General features: G+C 35.0%; 1 protein-coding gene and 1 pseudogene across 3 annotated transcripts in view; one reads left to right on the forward strand and one right to left on the reverse strand.

The window, feature by feature from the left end:
- The first annotated feature begins 256 nt into the window (after positions 1-256).
- On the forward strand, positions 257-1011 carry LOC108367138 (uncharacterized protein CG1161-like; annotated as a pseudogene).
- Positions 1012-15070: 14059 nt separating this feature from the next.
- LOC108367135 (uncharacterized) overlaps positions 15071-20257 on the reverse strand; it is a 37646-nt gene continuing 32459 nt past the window's right edge. The window contains exon 4 of one of the 3 annotated variants that reach the window (XM_017621721.1): positions 15071-15260. In XM_017621721.1, coding sequence (XP_017477210.1) covers positions 15249-15260 — 12 coding nt within the window. In that variant the 3' untranslated portion in view covers positions 15071-15248. The remainder of the gene's footprint in view (positions 15261-20257) is intronic. The other 2 variants (XM_017621722.1, XR_001848208.1) reach the window with 2 other exon arrangements.

Consider the following 20257-nt stretch of genomic DNA (forward strand, 5'->3'; position numbering starts at 1 on the left):
ATGTATGTTCGCGAAGATTCATATATGAATATTTCCGAACCCTGCTACTGTCGTTCAGCATGAATAACATTATCAACAGTTTCGGCCCTGGCGATACACAGGCATTTAGTGAAAGATGCGCAGGTGAATCATCATCTCTAGCCACAAATACCAGCCCCAGCTTACTTAAATAAGATGGACGCAAATAATGCTGATTAGCCAGGAGATATTAAAACAAAATCGCAACAAAAATTGCAATAGTAAGTTATTGCAAAAAAATACCACAAATGACTTTGCAAACTCAACGCCCAAATGTGTTTGTGATGGAGCTTTGGTTCCACGCTTGAGTGAAAATGGTAAAGTGCTGGAGATATGCCCAGAATGCAAATGCCAGCATGAAGCGCGCAACACCACACTTATAAAGGTCGTTGTCATCATTGTTATTTGGATTATATCAATTCTGGTGATATACATGCTCTTCCTCATTTGCTTGGATCCCTTACTCAACAAACGTGTTAAGGCGAATTATCAGGAACACACAAACGAAGATGACGACGCAAGTGCTACTGCCCCACCATTACCAACCGGCATGGCAAATTAAGAGTTGAACTCGCGTGCTAATGTATTGAATCGTGTTGGCCATCAGACGGATAAGTGGAAGCGCCAAGTACGCGAACAACGTCGTCACATCTATGACCGACGCACAATGTTGAACTAAATTTTTGAAATTTGAATATCAATCGTATTCAACATTATTATTTTTGAATTTATCTTAATTAAGACATGTCAAGTGTAATCGGTATATCTCATGAAAATTTATATACATACATGTCATCACCAGCAGCAACTATTCCACATCTTGTACAGTGGCGACGATCTCATATCGGGAAGTACTTGATTAGAAAAATTTCCTTTTTTGTTGTTGTTTTTTTTTTGTAAAATTTATATTTCTAAATCTACGTATTCCAAGTAATGATAACAAATCTGCCCATATGCCTGCATACTTACGAATATGAAAACACTTAAGTGAAAATAAAGGGTTTTAGCGATATTAGAAAGACAAAAAAAAAAAAAACAAAAAAAAAATCTTTGCATACACAGTGAACCCCACACTGCCGAGCAACTACTCGAAAAAAATGTAAATGTGAAAAATTGGAGAAAGTCATTGTTGCAATTCAACAATCAAACCCAATTAGGTAGTTATTGGCAGCCGTGCAAAAAATGTGAATCCACAGGATAGATTCACAATTATATGCAAAACCAACTATTACAACTATGAAATCATTAGAGAACATTTTAAAAACAAAAACGGCACTAAGTTGAAATAGATTTTTGTACATTTATTCATTGTGCATTAAATTTATCATCTATCTCGACACTATGTTATACAAAGTTTGTATTTTCTATTTATAAAAACTGTTTAGAAATATGGTACTACATTAAACTACTTAAAATAAATTCATTACACTTGTATAAAGTTATGAAACATTATAACCGATTAAGTTTAAATAAAGCAAAATTTAATGAAAATGATTTTGGAACTTAATAAGTTAATTCAGATAATAAAAATTAAAAGTTTATTTACAGCTAAAACTTATAAATAACATTCACGTTAATATTTTAACATACTTTCGTTTTCTTGAACGGACATTTTGTTCAATTTCCNTTTAACATACTTTCGTTTTCTTGAACGGGCATTTTGTTCAATTTCCCTGTTTAATTTGCGTATTACTATGTACATTCTAGACCTAAAGAATAATTTTTTAATTTTTCTGTCACAGTCTATATCAGAAGCATTTTCAATATGCTTTTCCAAAAACTCGGTTGTGATCATCAAGCTTTCCCCATTGATCGTTTTAAAAATATCCTCCATCCGACGCATGTGATCCATCATAACACTGCTTGGAACAGATAATCAACCTTCGTTCAACTGATTTACCCACGAGTATGACTGGTTTTCCTCACTTTGTAACAATGTGCTGGGGATTTCATCTCGAAACCTATGGCAAATATACCCAGCAAGGTTTTCTAGTCCGTCATACTCCAATTCATTAATATGGAACTCTTCAGTCGGCTCCTCCCTTATTGCAGACATTTATAGCCTTGAAAATTTTTGCTGTAATTAATAAAAAAGTAAAAAGAGTTACTATTATGTCTTTGGGAAATTATTTATTTGAAATATATACCTGTAAGAGGTGGCTGAGAAACTTCAAGGTCTGGGGTGTCGTCAACTTCGATATTGGCGTTGTCGGGTATCGCACCTTGGTTGTGTCCAAGAATATATCCCCTAAGCCAGTATTTAAATTCTTGTTGGTCATGTAAGCCGCCTTTTGCACGCCAAAGAAGTTTTCTAATACATCCTGATTTAAGCGATAGGTTAGAATGTATTTTACATTGAAACGGCTCTTTAAATATTGAAATAACATTTCACTGCTCTATTTGACTGTATAATTCCTATAAATTGATAATTATATTACTTTTTCATTGAATCTAGACTACACATGAATGAAAATTTTACCATTCTGAAATGGCAACAAACTTAGTTTTCCAATGACCCTCATATTTTGCATCATATTCGTCATTTAATCAAAAATTGTATCTTGTGCGTCAAGAGGTAATCCGTAAGCGCTACGTCGTTCTCTTCCGTCTGGGTGAGGCACCTTTACGTTCATAACATCGAACCAATCATTCGTCTAAAATTTGTATACACATTCATTTTTAATTACATAATTCTTATTAAATTACTTAAATAAAATTATTACCAATTTAAATAACTCGAAACATTCATTCCAACTATGTCCACTTAGATAGCCTAGAGTCGCTGCTCGTTTAATAGCTTGCGCTATGGTGTTGGAAAATAGTTTTGTAGCCGTTTTCACCTTTTGTCTGTGGGGTCCAGCTACATTAAGAGGGCTCACCGAAATTTTATGTGTTATTGACAGATCGTTCGAGGTACACGAAGCAGCTCCAAAATTATTTCTTTTTTCACTTCTTTCCCATTTATAATAAAACGTTTGTCCAGGAAGTGGTTCCTTAACAATTTTATCATATGAGGAACGTCTGAGAACACAAAAATTTTTTCGTCGTCGTACAGAAACCTGTATATACAAAATAAGTTTCAACTAAGAACCTTCAGGTACAGGTTCGTGAATTATCAGTACCTACCATAGTTTTTCTTCATGAACTCCCAAGTCGCTCATTACAGCTCTATTGCTGCCGCCAAGATCACAAACCGCTGCAACAATATGATACCCACAATGTTTGGTGGTTTCCAGAATACTGTACAAAATATCCTTTGACATTTTGCAATCAAAGTCGAAAAATATCGGTTGCTTCCACTTAGACATTAAGCCTAAAAATAAACTCTCAATATTGCCACTTGTACATAGCCTGTAGGAGCCAATGTTGTATCCGATGGAGAATCATAGCAGTAAGCCGCTCTAGTTTTCATTTCATCAAAACTTAATATGCAAAGTTTTTGCACTTCACTCATATGTGTCGATGCTTTCATTATTTTTACAACGGGTTGCAACACACCTTGACAAATTTCGATTCTCTTGGTCCAATCTTGTAATGTTCGTACCGCTGGCAGTGGAAAACCTTTCTTATATAGTAATTTATACGCTTTTGCGCTTGCGGCATACAAATTTATTGATTGGGCTATGTCCTTCTCGGTCCAGGCTTGTCTCCTAATGCCGTTCTTTAATTTGGTAATCTGCCCCTTTGTAAATATGGTCTCCAGCTTATTTTCCATATTTATGCACGCATGCTCCGCTGCTACTGCCCTTTTTTCCAAACCTCTTTATCATATGCACGCTTTTTCTCCTTCATATAATAACTGCGCTTTAAAAGTGTAATTTCGGACTTAACCCTTTTGTTTTCTTTGCTTAATCGCACCTTTTCATGACGCTCGGATTCCCTATTAAAATTTGTTTCATAAAAATGTATCTATAAATAAATATGTATATTAATATTTTTATTCTAATACTTACAACTGCTTTTTCAAATCCTCTATTTTCTGTGTAAAACTATAGTATCTAACGCTTTCGTGTGATGTTGATGGCCCTTCGGCCATATTGCTTTGAAATGAAGAGTTCTCCTTGTTTTCTTCCTCAAGTAAATTAGAAGCATATATCACTGCTTCGGGGAGATCTGCAACTTCTTCATTCCTCGACAATTGAACTTCGTTTTCCTTGTATGAAGTACTTGTTTCATGCCGCTGAAGTAGTTCAGCAACAATCATTTTATTTTCCCGGCGATGAGCTCGTTCGATACGTTCCGGATTCTTAATTTGTTTTTTGTAAATGGTTGACACAACACCTCGTTTTAAAGCCCGTTTCTTTGCAAAGCCTTAGAAACAATAAAAAAAATTTGATTTTATAGCGATACGTACATACATAAAATTAATAAAACTTCTTACCCATTCGGTACTTAAGACTATTTTCAAAGTCCTCACTGGAAAAGTGATCCATGCACACGTAGCCGGTCTTTGGATTAAAATCTTTATCCTGCCGGCAGAATTTTATCCATTTTCTGGCAAGATTGGGATCAGCGGGAAAACGAAAAAAACTACATTCTGATGCTTTGTTATTATTGGTTTTACCACAGCTTATTACGGCGCACTTCATTATTGATACTAATATATACTATATTTATATTTTTATACTGTTTATTTTATATTTTATTCAACACAAATTTTCACTCCGACCATAAATTCAGTACTTTTCAGCGTAATATCGTAAAAATTTTGCTGCAATGACGTCACACATCAGCTGATCGAAAAATACGAATAGCGGACCTGCGCAATGCGCAATCTCTTTTGTATCATTCTTGGCGTAGACGTAGGTTGACGCATACACGATCTACCTTATGGTGTTCGCGTGTTAACGAAAACTCACCACCGCATGGCGGTGACGTTGCTGTTGCTTCTCTCTCTCACTATCAACGGTAAATTTGATATGCTGCTACGTACGCCAACCTAGGGACACGAATTTCGATACCATATCGATAAGATGTATTAAGAAAATAATTCAAAATCAGTTCTACTTATAAGGTTTAGTAACAGAGAAATATTACTGGGAAAAACGTCATTTCTTACACAAGAAACGTCCAAACGTCAACAGGATACAAAAAACGTCTACATGACGTTAAAAACGTCAACCTGGCAACGCTAACGGGCGTATTTGAATTGAATATTTCCATTATATGTACGTAGTGTATGTATAATGGAAAAATCCATTTTGTTAAGACTTTTCAATACTTTTAAATACGAACATTTTTAAATGGTAATCAAATAAAAAAATTTTATTCTTACAATGCGTTATTTTTCTCAGTGAAGGATAATGTTAGCTCAACCTAATTTTACCGGCAAGAGTTTTTCTAGGCACGAGTTAAGGGTCACGACATAACACGTTCTAACATGCAGCGAATGCGTTATCGATACAACCAGTATCAGGCAGCGTACCAAACGGAATTTAACACAAGAAAACAAAGATATATATGAAACAATAGACAAGTACTAGTAAACAAACTAAACAAAGGACAAATACTTGTAAACAAGCTGAACAACAGATAAAGACTAGTAAACAACTAACAATAGAATTTTTCACTGCGATAACCACCGCCGCATTTTAATAGTATAAGTAGAACTAAGAATTCAAAATGTAAAGCAGTCTTAAGAATATGTAAATAAAGAAAGCACGCTCACCGTGCAGAGAAAACATACATTTTTTGAACTCATATCGTGTAAACGATATTAACTGGGGGCTCAACCGGGATCACAATACGTTTTGTCATCAAAATCCTTGAAATACAGGAAACCATAAATTCCACGGTCTTGAAGAAAGAAAAAAAGCAGTTTCTGAAAAAGTGAAATAACACAACCATTCCTGAAAAACAGAACAATAAACAATTTCGAAGAAGTCCATGCAATAAATGGAGCACAACAAATTGAATCACCGCGGAATGAAAGCATTCCTATCCGATAAACCTAACAAACAACCAATCGGTAAAACCCCAATACCAACACATGTAGGCGAATATATACAAATGGACATATTCCATATGATTAACAACATATACATTAGTTCTACCTGTAAATATTCCAAATACTGTTACATACGCAAACTACAAAGTAAAGTAAACTGCCACGAACACATTGAGGAAATACTCACACAAATATACCCTAACGCAACCCTGCGAAATATTGTGCGACTAATCTCTAAAGAGAGTAATCCGAGATTACTCTCAATCGGGTACACTTGGGCATTAATTAGTCGCAAATAGTCTTATACGGGTACTAATTAGTCCCGACTCCTCCCTTATGGGTATAATTGGAAATCAATTAGTCCCCAACTCATCTCAAACGGGTACTATTAACGATTTAATGATATGTACGCACTTAGTCAATGAAATTTCATGTGCGGCGTAGGCACACAGAGAGAGCATTCACCTAACAAAACTGAGCACCCCGGTTCGAATCCCAGCTGGCGCAAATTTTTATTTTTATTTTTTAAAAGTGACTAGTCGCTTTTTATACCCGTTCGGGTATAATGGTGAACAATTAGTCTCTTCATAGGACATGCTCGAACAAAAGCGATCAGTTCATTCCATATAAAGAGATCAAAAGTGGTATTAGTCGCATGCTCCTTTGCGATTGCTCCCGGAGTCATCCCGGATTAGTCCCATTTTTTGCAGGGAAAATATTTAATGACAGACAATGAGAATGTGTTTAATGGGCATACATCTAAATCAGTATACGACAGACTACATATACAGCACTCAGTTACACCAATACACCACTCAACGACGAACGCTCAAGTTGAACGCATACATAGTACACAACAGCTCTAGCGCAGGAAAATCATACGGCACCGGGAGAAGAATTATTTAGCGCTGTGAAACAGTACAATTGGAAGATTCATTCCACCACAGGATTCAAACCTGAAGAAGTCTGAGATAAAGGATATTTTGAGAGAAAAACAAGATAAACTCCTGCAATATCACAATAAAAACAGACACTCAATTGCATACAAAAAAGGTGAATTCCTATACGTAAAAACCGATAGAAGAAATTAGTTAGCAACGAAATATAATAAAAATAAAGTAGAAGAAGACCCAGGGGGCACATTTTTAACAGCTATAGGTAAAGTTATTCATAAAGATAATATTAGAAAACAAGCAAAATATGCAGAGCCGTAATAATACTTTTCTTACTTATAATAATTGCTAAAAGTGACAAAATAACCGATTTAAATAACAAGAAATATGTATTAACGGAAACAGATTCATCCTTTTTATTCGAGAACTCACAATATTTATACCCTATAGCTAACCTAAGAGCAGGTCTAGCCCCATACAAAAAAAATATTAAAAAACCGGTACACAACGAATCAAAATCAGGGAGAAACTTTTATAATAAACAGGATAGAAATCTTGAAATTGCAACTAATACCAACATCACATAGAGCTAGGAGATCGTTAATTTTCTTAGGTTCAATCTTAAAATTTATAACAGGAACACCAGACCATGATGACCTAATAGAAATCAAAACAGGACTCAATCAACTTATAAAAAACAACAACCAACAACGAACAATAAATTCCCAATTCGAAAAAATCTTAGAAACCTTAGACCCTAAAACAGTATCAGAAAACATTGTAATAAATGAAGTCTATCAAGAACTTGTAGCCATCACAAATAAAATGAATTTTGCAAAAAATGGAAATTTTTATTCAACAAACGAACAATTTGATATACCTGTAATAAATATACTATAATATGCGGATATACATATTTGCCAATACCAAACCACTATAATAACTATTTATAAATACCCCCTTATAACAAACAAATGTAATTTATATAATATAACACCACTAATGGATAGACATGGGACGATAGTTACCAACAAATACATTGCTGAATGTAGCAACAAATATATAGTCTGTTCCAATAGCAGTCCGGTTTACAGGATTTAGTCAGAACTTACAGGAAGTCGTTCCTATTGACATAAAACCTGTAAGTGGGAATACTTTTGAGAGAGTAATTGAGCAACTGCTCCTAGTCAGAAGTTACAGGATTTAGTCCGGAGTTTCTTTTCCTGTAAGTTCATGAAAAGTGTCAAACGATCAGCTGATTTGCATGTGCAAACAAAAACAGAAAGCGGTGAAAGCAAATAACCTTATGTTTGCTAAAAAATGGAAGTAAACAACGAAATATTTGAATATGTATAGATTTTAATAATTATTTAGTGACATTTCAGCCAAATCAGGGTAGTACCAATGACATGTAAACAAACCGTCTGACGTTTTTACAGGAAATAGTGCTTTTTGCGTTCCTATGGACTTCTGCATCTGTTCTCCTTTTACTCTCATTTGAGAGCGTAAAATTGTAGTTTGACAGTTCCACAGGTTTTAGTCCGAAGTTCAAAGGAACAGACTAATACTAGAGTAGCTAAATGTAAGAACTATGTAGGAATAAATGTATGTAAACAATTGCCAGAGGACAATTGTACTATACCACTTTTAGAAGATGCTAAATGTAACGTCATTCAAGAAAACAATAAACGTTTATTAGTTAGTCTGTTCCAATAGCAGTCCGGTTTACAGGATTTAGTCAGAACTTACAGGAAGTCGTTCCTATTGACATAAAACCTGTAAGTGGGAACACATTTGAGAGAGTAACTGAGCAACTGTTCCTAGTCAGAAGTTACAGGATTTAGTCCGGAGTTTTTTTTCCTGTAAGTTCATGAAAAGTGTCAAACGATCAGCTGATTTACATGTGCAAACAAAAACAGAAAGCGGTGAAAGCAAAGAACCTTATATTTGTTAAAAAATGGAAGTAAACAACGAAATATTTGAATATGTATAGATTTTAATAATTATTTAGTGATATTTCATCCAAATCAGTGTAGTACCAATGACATGTAAACAAACCGTCTGACGTTTTTACAGGAAATAGTGCTTTTTGCGTTCCTATGCACTTCTGCATCTGTTCTCCTTTTACTCTCATTTGAGAGCGTAAAATTGTAGTTTGACAGTTCTACAGGTTTTAGTCCGAAGTTCAAAGGAACAGACTAAGTATTAGATCACGGTAATATCATCACAGACGGAGAACACACGTGGAACGGATATCCAATCAAAGTACCGAGTACTTGGTGTCCAGAGATTTTCATCGTCACGGATTTCGAAATTCATATTCAATTTTCATAAATCAAAATGGCGGATCCAATATGGCGGACGATTTCTTCAAAAATGTATAAATTTTTATGAAGCTTGGTATTTACTCCATATGTATTTGACAGATTTCAATGAAATTTTGTAATTAGAGATTTTTGTCGTCACTGAATTCGAATATTTACAGGTCTATTCTGCGCTGGTAATAAAAAGTTTGTAACCGGTAAATAAAGTTCCTGTCAATTTTTAAACCCTTTTCGCATTCTGTGTACTCTTGTAACCGGTAAATTTTGTTACCATCTCATAAGCTGGTAACAAAGTATTGCCCCGTGAAATATGCAATGCCAGAATTTGCACAATTCTTCATAGCTGAATCGCTGAATATTTTAACTGCATTACCAACGTTCCTAGAATCGCGGTTGTTGTTGTTGTTGTAGCGGCTAGAATCGCGGTGACAAGAACTGGTAACATTTTTTGGTAATAAAATTTCCCGGTTACAAAATCTTCGGTAACGCGCAGAATAGACCTGTAAATAAAATTTCCAAAATTCAAAATGGCAGATCCAATATGGCGGATGATTTAATTAAGAATGTATAGATGGTTATGAAGCTTGGTATCCGGAAATTTTCGTCGTCACTGATTCCGAAATTGATATATTTTAAAAAATTCAAAATGGTGGATCAAATATGGCGTCCCGAACAATAGGCGTTTTACTTTTAACGCAATGCATTACCTTTTGCACCATTTGAACCCATTATGAATTTTGAAAATTTAATTTCAATATCGTAATCAAAGATAACGAGGATCTCTGAATACCAGTCGCTATCATACTTATTTATAAATTTTCAAAAGCTTCCATCTTCTGATGAACTTAAAAAACTGCTTTAGGTCGTATAGACTGTAAATGTTATCTTATGTCACGTTATGTTATGTTATAATTTTATTATGCCCTTATTTATCCAAATTTTCAGGTAATGAAAACAAATTCCATTAAAATATTACTTGTTGTCGTAGTCGTTTTTTCAAATTTATGGCTTTCTATTAAAAAATCACATAACACTGTTTGCAAGTGGACTGCCCAAATAATTTTCACTTAAATAAAGAAGTAGGCTCGAGCCCCCTTAACTTCCAAATGTATTATATATATTCAAAAATTGTACCAGGAAGTGGTAGGTCGATAATCCCGCCTCCCCCATAACTTTCAAGTTTTTTCCTATGTACGTTGATTTCAACTAAATTAATATTATTTCGCGCAACTGATAAGTAAAAAAGATATAAGAGGTTAAACTTTTTTTCGATATTTTAAAATATTAATAATTTTCTAAACTACGTAACGGATTGAAAAAGTAATGATGTCAAAATAAAAACAATTAATCTATCTTCAACTTTATATATAAAACGTGTATGCTTGTTTATATATTTAAGCAAAAAATATTAAAAAACAAATAAAATGCTATAATTTTTTCATAAAATAACCTTTTTTAGTAAAAAGTGCATAATCAATGCTAAAGAGATTATTTATTTTTCCTTTCTGTGTTACCGATGAAGTGGGGCTGAACATCTTTTGCAGAGAACACCTTTCGGCGTAGGCGTCCTTCGGCCGCACTTGGGGATTATAACCCTCACTAAGTAGAGTTATTCTATCTGTTTTGCCGAAGAAGTTGGGCTGAACACCTTTTGCAGAGGACACCTTTCTGCGTAAGCGGTAGTTAAATAGCTTTAAGTTGATCAAAGGTACAGTATTTTTTTATGGAAGTAAAATTGAATGTTTAGCGCAAATAATGCTTTTTGAATTCTTTTCTTAGGTACATGAGAAGTTGATAAAAAAATTCAATTGATTAAAAAAATAAATTTTTTTTATAAAACAAGAATCGAAATTTTACAAACTGGCCACTTTATTTTGTTGGCCAATAAGTTCTCTAACTGCTGTCAAAAAATCATAAGATTCAAATGAATGGTTGCTGAAATATGTATGTATGCATAAAAATTTGTTTACAAATAACTCATCAAAAAATAAAATTAGCGCAAAATCTTTGGTGTCAATATTGCACACCATGTTAACTTTCAAAATCAGTCAATGAAATATAAAAAATCGAGAAATCAACTTTGGGTGGCCCTCTTGAGAAAACTTGACTCAAAAAAACAAAATTAAGTAAAATAGAAATTTAATTTGTAACCTAACCTACATGTGTATGTGCATATGTAACTGAATCGCCTGATAATAGGTTTGCTTATAAGTAGATTATCCTCATTTTCGAGCTTAACTCCCTAATTTGTAATTAGAACAAGTAATTTTTAAGCAAGAAACAAAACCGACTTCAATTCTCATATAACAATTTAAGATTTTCGTTAATCTTTTCAGGATCCAATGATCGGATTTAAACATAATTAGAATGGGACCACCTGTGAGGTACCACCTTTCCTTTAAAATCGGTTGACGTGGTCCAAAGTTATGCGCATGTGCGTAGCCAGAATGAAATTTACGGGGGAGGGGCCTCGTATAAAATTTTTTTTTCAAGGCCAATAGTTTTTACTAAAAAATTGTATATTACAGCTTAAAATTATTGTAACCAATAGAGGTAAATATAAGTTCACAAAAGTTGATATAAAACTATTCGTCGATTTATGAACTTATTACAGATTGGGCAGAGCACACTGGAATTCCAGTCGTCGGGCATGCACCTTATCAGCTCCTCAACATCGTATTGTACCGTCAGCTCCAGCAAGTTTGTTATTTTTCATGAGCATAATCGCTATTCGAACCTCCTCATAGTCAGGCGCTGGGACATAGACTGGGAGCTCGGGTTCTACTTTCAGTGCTGCTGCCATCCACAGGGTCGAAAAGTGTTCCGGCGAAGCGATCAGCCACAGCCTGTCATCGGACGTTTCGTCGTGGAGGCTGAATTTTGCGACAGTGGCGCCAAAGATCCCTTCCTTGCCCACCTTTGATTTTGACATCGTGTCGGGGGCAGTGCTCATATGTACGCTACAAGCGCTCATAGAAGAGATCCTTGGATGCCTCGTCTTTCTCTCGCATCGGGACATGGGCGCAGATGAGCGAGATGTTTAAGCGGATTGTGGCTAGACGTTCGTCCACTAGAGCGGACACCAGTACTCGGCGACGGAGTCTCTCTCCCAGCAAAAATCCAAGACCGAATTTGCAATCCTTTACGTGGCAACTGTAGTAGACGTCGCAAGGCTCCCCGCTCAGCTTGCCTTGCCCCGTCCATCGAATTTCATGGACGGCGGTGATGTTAGCCTTTATTTTCCCGAGAACATCACCCAGACGGGCAGAGGAACCTTCCCGACTAAAGGTCCGTATATTCCAGTAGCGTACCTTCAAATCATAGTCATTTCAACGATCATCAAAAAAGGGGGTAGCATTCGAGGCTTTTTTTCATGGAGTAGGGCTTTAACGTGGCCTGATCCAAACTCAGCTACGCGCAGTTTTACGCCTTCTCACTTTAGCTCGATTTCAAACTGGTGTTTAGTCGTTACCTAGAGGATACGTGGATATAAATATCCAATTCAAACACGCGAATCACTTCTGACCACTCCCAGGTGAATGGCAGTCAGAAGCTTGGGAGTACTGGAAAATGTACAGAACCTAGTGGTCAAATGCGAATATCTCAACTAAACCATGACGTATTTTTTAAATTCATAGCTCTATATATATATACAGGTATATAGTAAACCAGATAGCCGGACAAGACTAACTAAAAAATATTAAATTTTCCGTATACCCTGTAATATTCCCCGGAAATTTTGCAAGATAAACTAACAATTTATATTTATCGTTGCAATCACCGAGATATCTTCTCTTAAATGACATACTTATGTACGCATAACTGTATGTACATATGAAAAACCTTGAAAGTTGGGGGGCCCGAAATTATTAAGCTGGCATTTCCGGGTACTATTTTTGGAGTTATTGGAAAAAATTTGGAAGTTATGGGACTCGAGCCCCCGCCCCTACCTGGCTACGCCCATGGTTATACGGTAACATACATAAAAAAAATAAAAAAAACTATTCCGACAAATTGATAACCTTCCTCCTTTTTGTGAAGTCGGTTAAAAAGGGATTAGCCTTACAAAATAATAATTGTAAAATAATCTCAGATTAAACTGATAACTTTTCGGTGTCCAACCTAGTTTTAATGTAGTATGTCGAATGTAAAAGTAAAAAAAATAAACGCTAGCAATTCAGAGTTTTGTAAAAGTATTTTAAATAAAATTTAGGTTAAAATATTTTTAAATTGTTTAATATGTATAGTAGAAAAAAGTGGCCACGGTGGCACAAAGAAGAAAATTAACTTTTCCTTGAGTTGTGAGAATAACAAGCACAACAAATTTAACGGCTAATAATCTGAGATTTGCCTGTGTAAACAGGGTGATTAACAAACGAGCTTTAACTGAGATTACACATATTTATATGAAAACGTACTTCTATGCCTTGCTGTACGCATATGTTTACACATCAAATTTCATGAGTAACTAAATAGTACTCACGCCTTTTTTTAATGAACGGTCTAATGTACATGTACCCCTCGCGACAAAAGGGTACGATCACTCAATATAAGCTACTTTTTTTTACTAAAATGAATTTATTTTACTAAAATTGCATGGGCTGTACAACTGCATACTTATGGCCGTATTCATTGAAAATAAAGTAGATTTAAAGAGCTTTATAAGTTGACGTTTTTATACACTTTTCAGTTTATAAACCTGTTTTAAAGTTAATTTATTTTTTATGAATAAGGCCATTCGACTTTTCTGAATTCTGAATACAATACAAAATTACGAGATATAATGATGGATCGGGAGGAGCACCGACGCCCTTACTATCGGAATATCTCCGTTATTCTTCCACCTATACTTCTGACAATTTCATTTTGAATTACAGAATAAGTCACGATCCAGAAAATAAAGGTCGCGCCATTCGCGGACCGCTAACCCTCTCTTCGTCGATTTGACAGCATCCACTCAAACGCTGACGTCATAATATACTTTTGTTTACATTCACTGTTGCCAACTTGATGCTTTTCGCACCAAATTTAGTGGGTATTCAAAACGCGAAAATTTTTGAGTTTTGTGCTTGGTGCGTTTTTGGTGCTTTTGTTTTTAGTTTGAAGACTTCAAATTAGAAAATCTTAAAAAAATGGAAGCAAAATTTATAGCAATCGTAAGTGCGCTAAGCAATTTTACAAAAATTTAAACAAAATCATGGCACAGTGACAATCATAAGCGACAACGAAATATGTGTAGCACCTTCAATCATGCCAGAAGAAATCGACCGTTGTGCAAGAAACATTGATTTTTATTAATTTGAATCGGCATTCTTACAATAAAATTATGTATTCATATAAAGTCCATAAAATACACCAATAAAAACTTGGTGCTTTTTCAAATTCAAAAATTGGCAATACTGCCTTTTGTTCGATGCATCTTCTTTTTCTTGTCGAGTTCGTCTTGCTCTCTCATTCTGGTATATTTTGACGTCACGGCCAGTTGCTCTCAGCTCGATTGGCGCAATCTTGTATTCTATCATTCTTGACCATCACTTTTACTTCCAGTGAGAGTTCTGTCGGCCTGCATCTCGCTATATCGGTAACAACCGAACCTGTAACTGTTCAAATTTCTAGTTTACCGGGTGACCCCTTTCCCCTCTTAGACTAGAAAGCTGATTTGAAAGTATGTAGATGAACTTTGCGCGAGATCAGCGCCGTCCAAATAAACCTTTCTGTCGCACTTGCCAAAAGCAATGAATCGCGGATAACATAAAATTATCAGTTAATATGTACCATATGGTGCATCATGGATTGAGCTATATAGCGCGAAAATTTAGTTTGAATTTCAGCTAATTTTTAATGAATGAGGCCCATTGTGATGAAAAAATACTTCAAAATTATCTATTATCACTTTTATTTGCTCTTTTTCGTATTGGCCACGCCTATATTTATCACTTTCTTGTTGCATACATTGTCATTAACTGTAAATCTTACTATCACATTTTCCAAAATTTCAAGTTTTCGCACATGCTAAGATGTACATCCAACACAAATATGTAACCATATGTAAATTTCTCGTAGCCCTCACTGCAATCTCTGAAAATAAAATAAAATTGAAATGTTAGAATCATGATAAAAATATAGTAAGGTAGAACCGCTGAGAGTCACTTTTAAAATTCTTGACGTTTCCAAACAATTTAATTTTTAAATTTACTCACAAACTCACACACACATTTTCATTTTCAATCTCAAGCAACAACAATTTCGAACAATTTCATTTCTTTATTATCACATTTATATGATTTTAAAATGTTGGCAAACTTCAAAAAAAAATCATGGCCGACAAATTGAGAGAACGGTTATACCTTGCTATGTTTTTATCATGGTTAGAATATCGAAATTTATGTGTACGCATACTACACATATGAACATACTTAGTACTAAATTACAAAAGTAGTCGAATTGTGTGTATGTCACGTGGAATCGAATTAAATGACCATTTTAAATTGTCATCTAATACCTGGCGAAAACTCGGCATTAGTCTCAAAGTTTTATAAAACAGCGTATACAAAAAGGGCTATGTTATGAACAAATAAAAGCAAAATAAAATATCTTCACAAAAACATATGGTGACAGAACTTGCCTTAATTTCATGCATTTTTAATCAAGAGCATTCATGTTAGCGTCTGCAAGTAGCCAGATGATCGTTCTAACAACGTATGATCATGAATGTGGTCCAACTGAGTTAATTTATACACAATTCTTTATCCCATGTTAATGTTTCAATTAAAATTTCTTTTCTCCTTGGAAAATCAAGCAAGAGGTTTTTCTGAACTTTAATCTCTCCAGTTCCTTGACGCCTTTGCCTAGCGGCGCACTTCTAAATGGGATCCGTCCACAACTGAATGTGTAATTCATACAAATAATTGATTAAAATGCCGCTGACCAATTTAAAATTGGTAATGCACATTTTGGGCAGTCTGCTTACAATATGAATTACAATTTAGAAACGAGACACAATTGTAATGAACGCCGGAAGAGTATTCAATCACATCATACTTTCCGATTACAAACAAAACCAGTATGTAAAGAACGCTAACCACAAAGCGGCCATGCTTATAGCAAAGTAATCTGGGTTGTAATCGATTCATTCCGATATTTTGAAGTTTTGAAGGAGTGTTCGATTACGTAATGTGCATTTGCGGTACGGGGCGTTTTCGTAGATGCCGAGAGTGGATATCTTCACAGGAGCTTCATCATTCATAACCATCGTAACCGTTGTATTTTTATACTTATCACTTTGGCCATGTCTTCATTGAGCTAGTGCAGTTTGTCAATTTATCAGCGGCATGCAACAAGCAGCTGCCTCGAAAGTCTACAAAGTATTCCCTTCTTTATTCGTCACCGTTCGTCGTGACATTTTTTCGTCATGACAGTACTCTACTTTCTAATTTCCTACAGGACCAGAAACCTCTTTTGTCTACTTCTGTAAGCTGGACCGATCTGCTATTAAAGGCCGTTTGCACATTTAACACTAAGGGCCATTTTCACCATCTCATCACCATGTTTAACTGGGGATTAGTGTTAACCAGTGATAGTGAAAACGGCCCTTATTGGAGGTAAATCCTCCAGTTAAACACATCGACTGCTTTATACCATGCTCTGACCGACATCGAAATCATGTTTTCGTTGTCAAAACTGGTTTTCGACCTAAAACTTGTGTTTTCGTCAATGTAAAATCTGTCAAACGAAAACAAGTTTTCGCTGAAAACCACTTGAAAACTCACGTTCCACTCATTGCCATCGGTGTCTGCACTAGTTTTTTTCGATAATTTATCGAAGTGGAAGTCATATTTTATCATCTTTAATACACCATTTCGGATTTATTGTTAATTGGCTGACCAAAATAAAATAAGCATGGAAGTAATGGGTTGTTACTGAAAAGAAATTGAAGGAAAAGTATTTTGGTTTTGTATTTGTGCAGCAAAACTGTAAACAAGGGATGTAAGAAATGTCAACGAAAACACCAACAGTCGCTGTGAACAGCCTTCAGCCCACAATCCCAAAACTCGTTTTCAAGGTGTTTTCGTTGTCGGTCAGAACATGGTACTATCGATCACATGTTATGTTATATGCTGGGTGTCGATAACGTCGATGATGTTTAACTCAGTTATGCATACTTGGCGTTGCATGAGAGTTGTCACATAAGAAATCTGTTAAATGAGCTTTGCGTGTAAGCGGTTACCCAACGCATAGCATTACACAACAGCAGTCTGTTGGGTTTTGATTTTTACGTAAACATGGCATGCAGCGCAAAGTATGCATAACTGAGCTATTAGAATTAGCCAGACATGGTGCAAGCGATCCCATGACCAATACAAAGATTACAATATCATCTGCATAGGACCGAATATTAATTGTAATTATACCGTCTCGGTCATATCAATAGCACCCCATTTCAAAGAGATATTGTGTGCCACTTATGGTCGTTTATTTTTTTTAAACAGTTTCCATTAAAATACAGTTCGTTCTCTAACAAAGTCCATATCAACCAAAGTTTAAAACTTTGTAGAAAACTAAAAAAAAATTAAGAAATGTTCATCCAAATTTCAAACTTTTTTCTCCGAAGTGTTAGAATTTTTGGAGTTTTATAGCCCATTCAATTTTAGTCTAATAATGTGCAAGTTTCAATAATTATTATGGCTAATAATTATCACCGTCGATTTTTTTAGAATTTTGTTGTAGCATTTGGGGCTTTGTTAGGAACTGAACTGTATTTTAGTTAAAAATTCTTAAAAATGAATAAATAAACATGAAAGCTATTGATATGACTGATACTGTATATACTATGTACAGATGTGACACAATGCAACAGCAGAACCTTGTATTATTGAATCATGAGAAGAGGCGGCCGCTGGAGAGTTCTACGTAAGTTACATGGGACGCATTGTGACGGAAAATAATGGAACAAGGAGATGTATGAGCTTTACAGCCCCTGCAGGGAAAGCTACTAGTTGTGAACTAGAATTCTACCAGTTTGCGTTTCAGCCCAACTAGTTCACGTTCTATCCTTTTTCAATGTTAGCGACTGGTATTTTTAACATTAATATGTACGAGATGTCAATTGTCAGGCTATGCATCAGCATCTACTAGTAGAAATACTAGTAGCATCATACCAGTTGATGAGATAGTCTGCCAATTCATCCACCATGAAAAGTACTAGTATGCTCGCGGCGGTCCAACAGTCGCAATGGCCGACAGAGCAATGCACTCGCGTGATATGCCTGAAGGACCAGGTTCAATCCTTGGTGCCGGGAACATTTTTTTATTTTTATTTTTTTTTTAATATTTCTTTTATTTATATTTTTTATTTAGGTTTTTTTTGTTATTCTTATATGTAACTAAAAAAACTATTTTTTTTATCTATTTTTTTATGGCTCAAGTATTTTTTTCCATATATTTGTTTCTTTTTTTGTAATGCAACTAGATTTTTAAGTTTGTTATTTATATTTAAATTGAAATAATTATCTAACTTTAAAAATCTTAACCACCTCCAAGGGGCCTCGAACCTGCGATCCCAGAACCAGAACCAGAACCAGTAGTCTTCACGTGACGCCAGAGCCGACATTTGTAAGAAAAGCAATTAATTGCGTTTTATTTTAGGCTTTGGCAATTCAAAGGAAGATGTCGCTGAACGCTTAATTTCTCCGAAAATGTCGAACTGGTAGGCACATACTAAACTGATAGGCACATACTAGTTTATGAACTAGTATTTTTTCTAACTGGTTTGGTTTTTCACTGCAGGGACGCCATTGACATACACACATATGTATTTATGTATGCATGTAGTTCAGCGAATAAAAATATAGCGGCTGCGCTGGCTGGGGTAATAGCTCAATCATCAAGCTGATACCTGATACCAGATAAAACTTTTTGGCTTTGCGTGACATTTATAACTTTGCCATCAAAGCGCCAGACGCAAAATGTATGCCACAATGAACGCCAAGAAAACATATTTGTACTGTTTTTTTTATCGTTAAAATTACTGTGGATTTTATTTATGTATTTAGCTTTAAAAAAATATTAGAAATGTAATTAAATTTTATGTTTTTGCATGGAAACTAGAATTTGGACGAAACAAAATAAATATTAAACCGGCTGATTGTCAACGCGCGCAAAAAGATGGGAGTTGGCCATCTATTCGCTTCGCGCTGCAGCTGCAACGATCTATGTGGCATACCATTACCTTGTTTATATGGCATCAAACGCGGTATCGAATTGACTCGCATCAGTGTAGCTCGCTTGAAATACAAGTGTTTATATGAAACAAAAGAAATGAGTCGATCGAACACGCTTTTAGACAGAGTTCATCCCAATGCAACCCAGTTAATACATGTGTCATTTATCAAAAATAATAAACATGGAAAAATAATAATTAAAGACTCAAACAACCTTATAAAAAGGATATTAGTTATTAAAATTTATAACAAAACTTAGCCTAAATGTAATTTCAAGAACTATTTAAATGTCTTACTTCGTACAGAGTTGCATGAAACAACCGTGTGGCCAAATCCCGTTTTTATATGCACTCTTAACACGATTCAACAACTCTTAACTCGCATTCAAAATGTGATTTATGGTGGCACGGTTAAAAGTTTCATTTCGATTCTAGAATGTGTTTACATGTACGTGTCCAAATAACATGGTTTGACTTAGAACAAATTGAAGCATCATATAAACAAGGTACATGATTCAATAATACAAGGTTAGATAACACTGGACCACAAATTTCAACTTTTTCTCTTTACCAGAAACGCCGTTATGAAATTCTTATGTAAAATCACCCCCTGATTCCGAAAATCAAGGTTATTTTTAATTCTATGGTACCGTTTTTGAGATATTTGCAATTTACCGTTTTTGCAAAAAAAAAAAAATTGGGTCCACTTTATCATATATATCTCAAGAACGAATTAAGCAATTCCAAAACGGTTTGAAGCTTTTAAAAGGTAATTTTCTATAAACTGTGCATACAACACTTTTTGCTAGGCCCTGTAGATTCAAAGATAACGAACAATCATTACCGATTTTTTTAA

Source organism: Rhagoletis zephyria, unplaced genomic scaffold (assembly GCF_001687245.7).
Source record: "Rhagoletis zephyria isolate East Lansing unplaced genomic scaffold, Rhagoletis_zephyria_1.1 Rzeph_scaffold_02555, whole genome shotgun sequence".
In the NCBI taxonomy this organism is placed as follows: Eukaryota; Metazoa; Arthropoda; class Insecta; order Diptera; family Tephritidae; genus Rhagoletis; species Rhagoletis zephyria.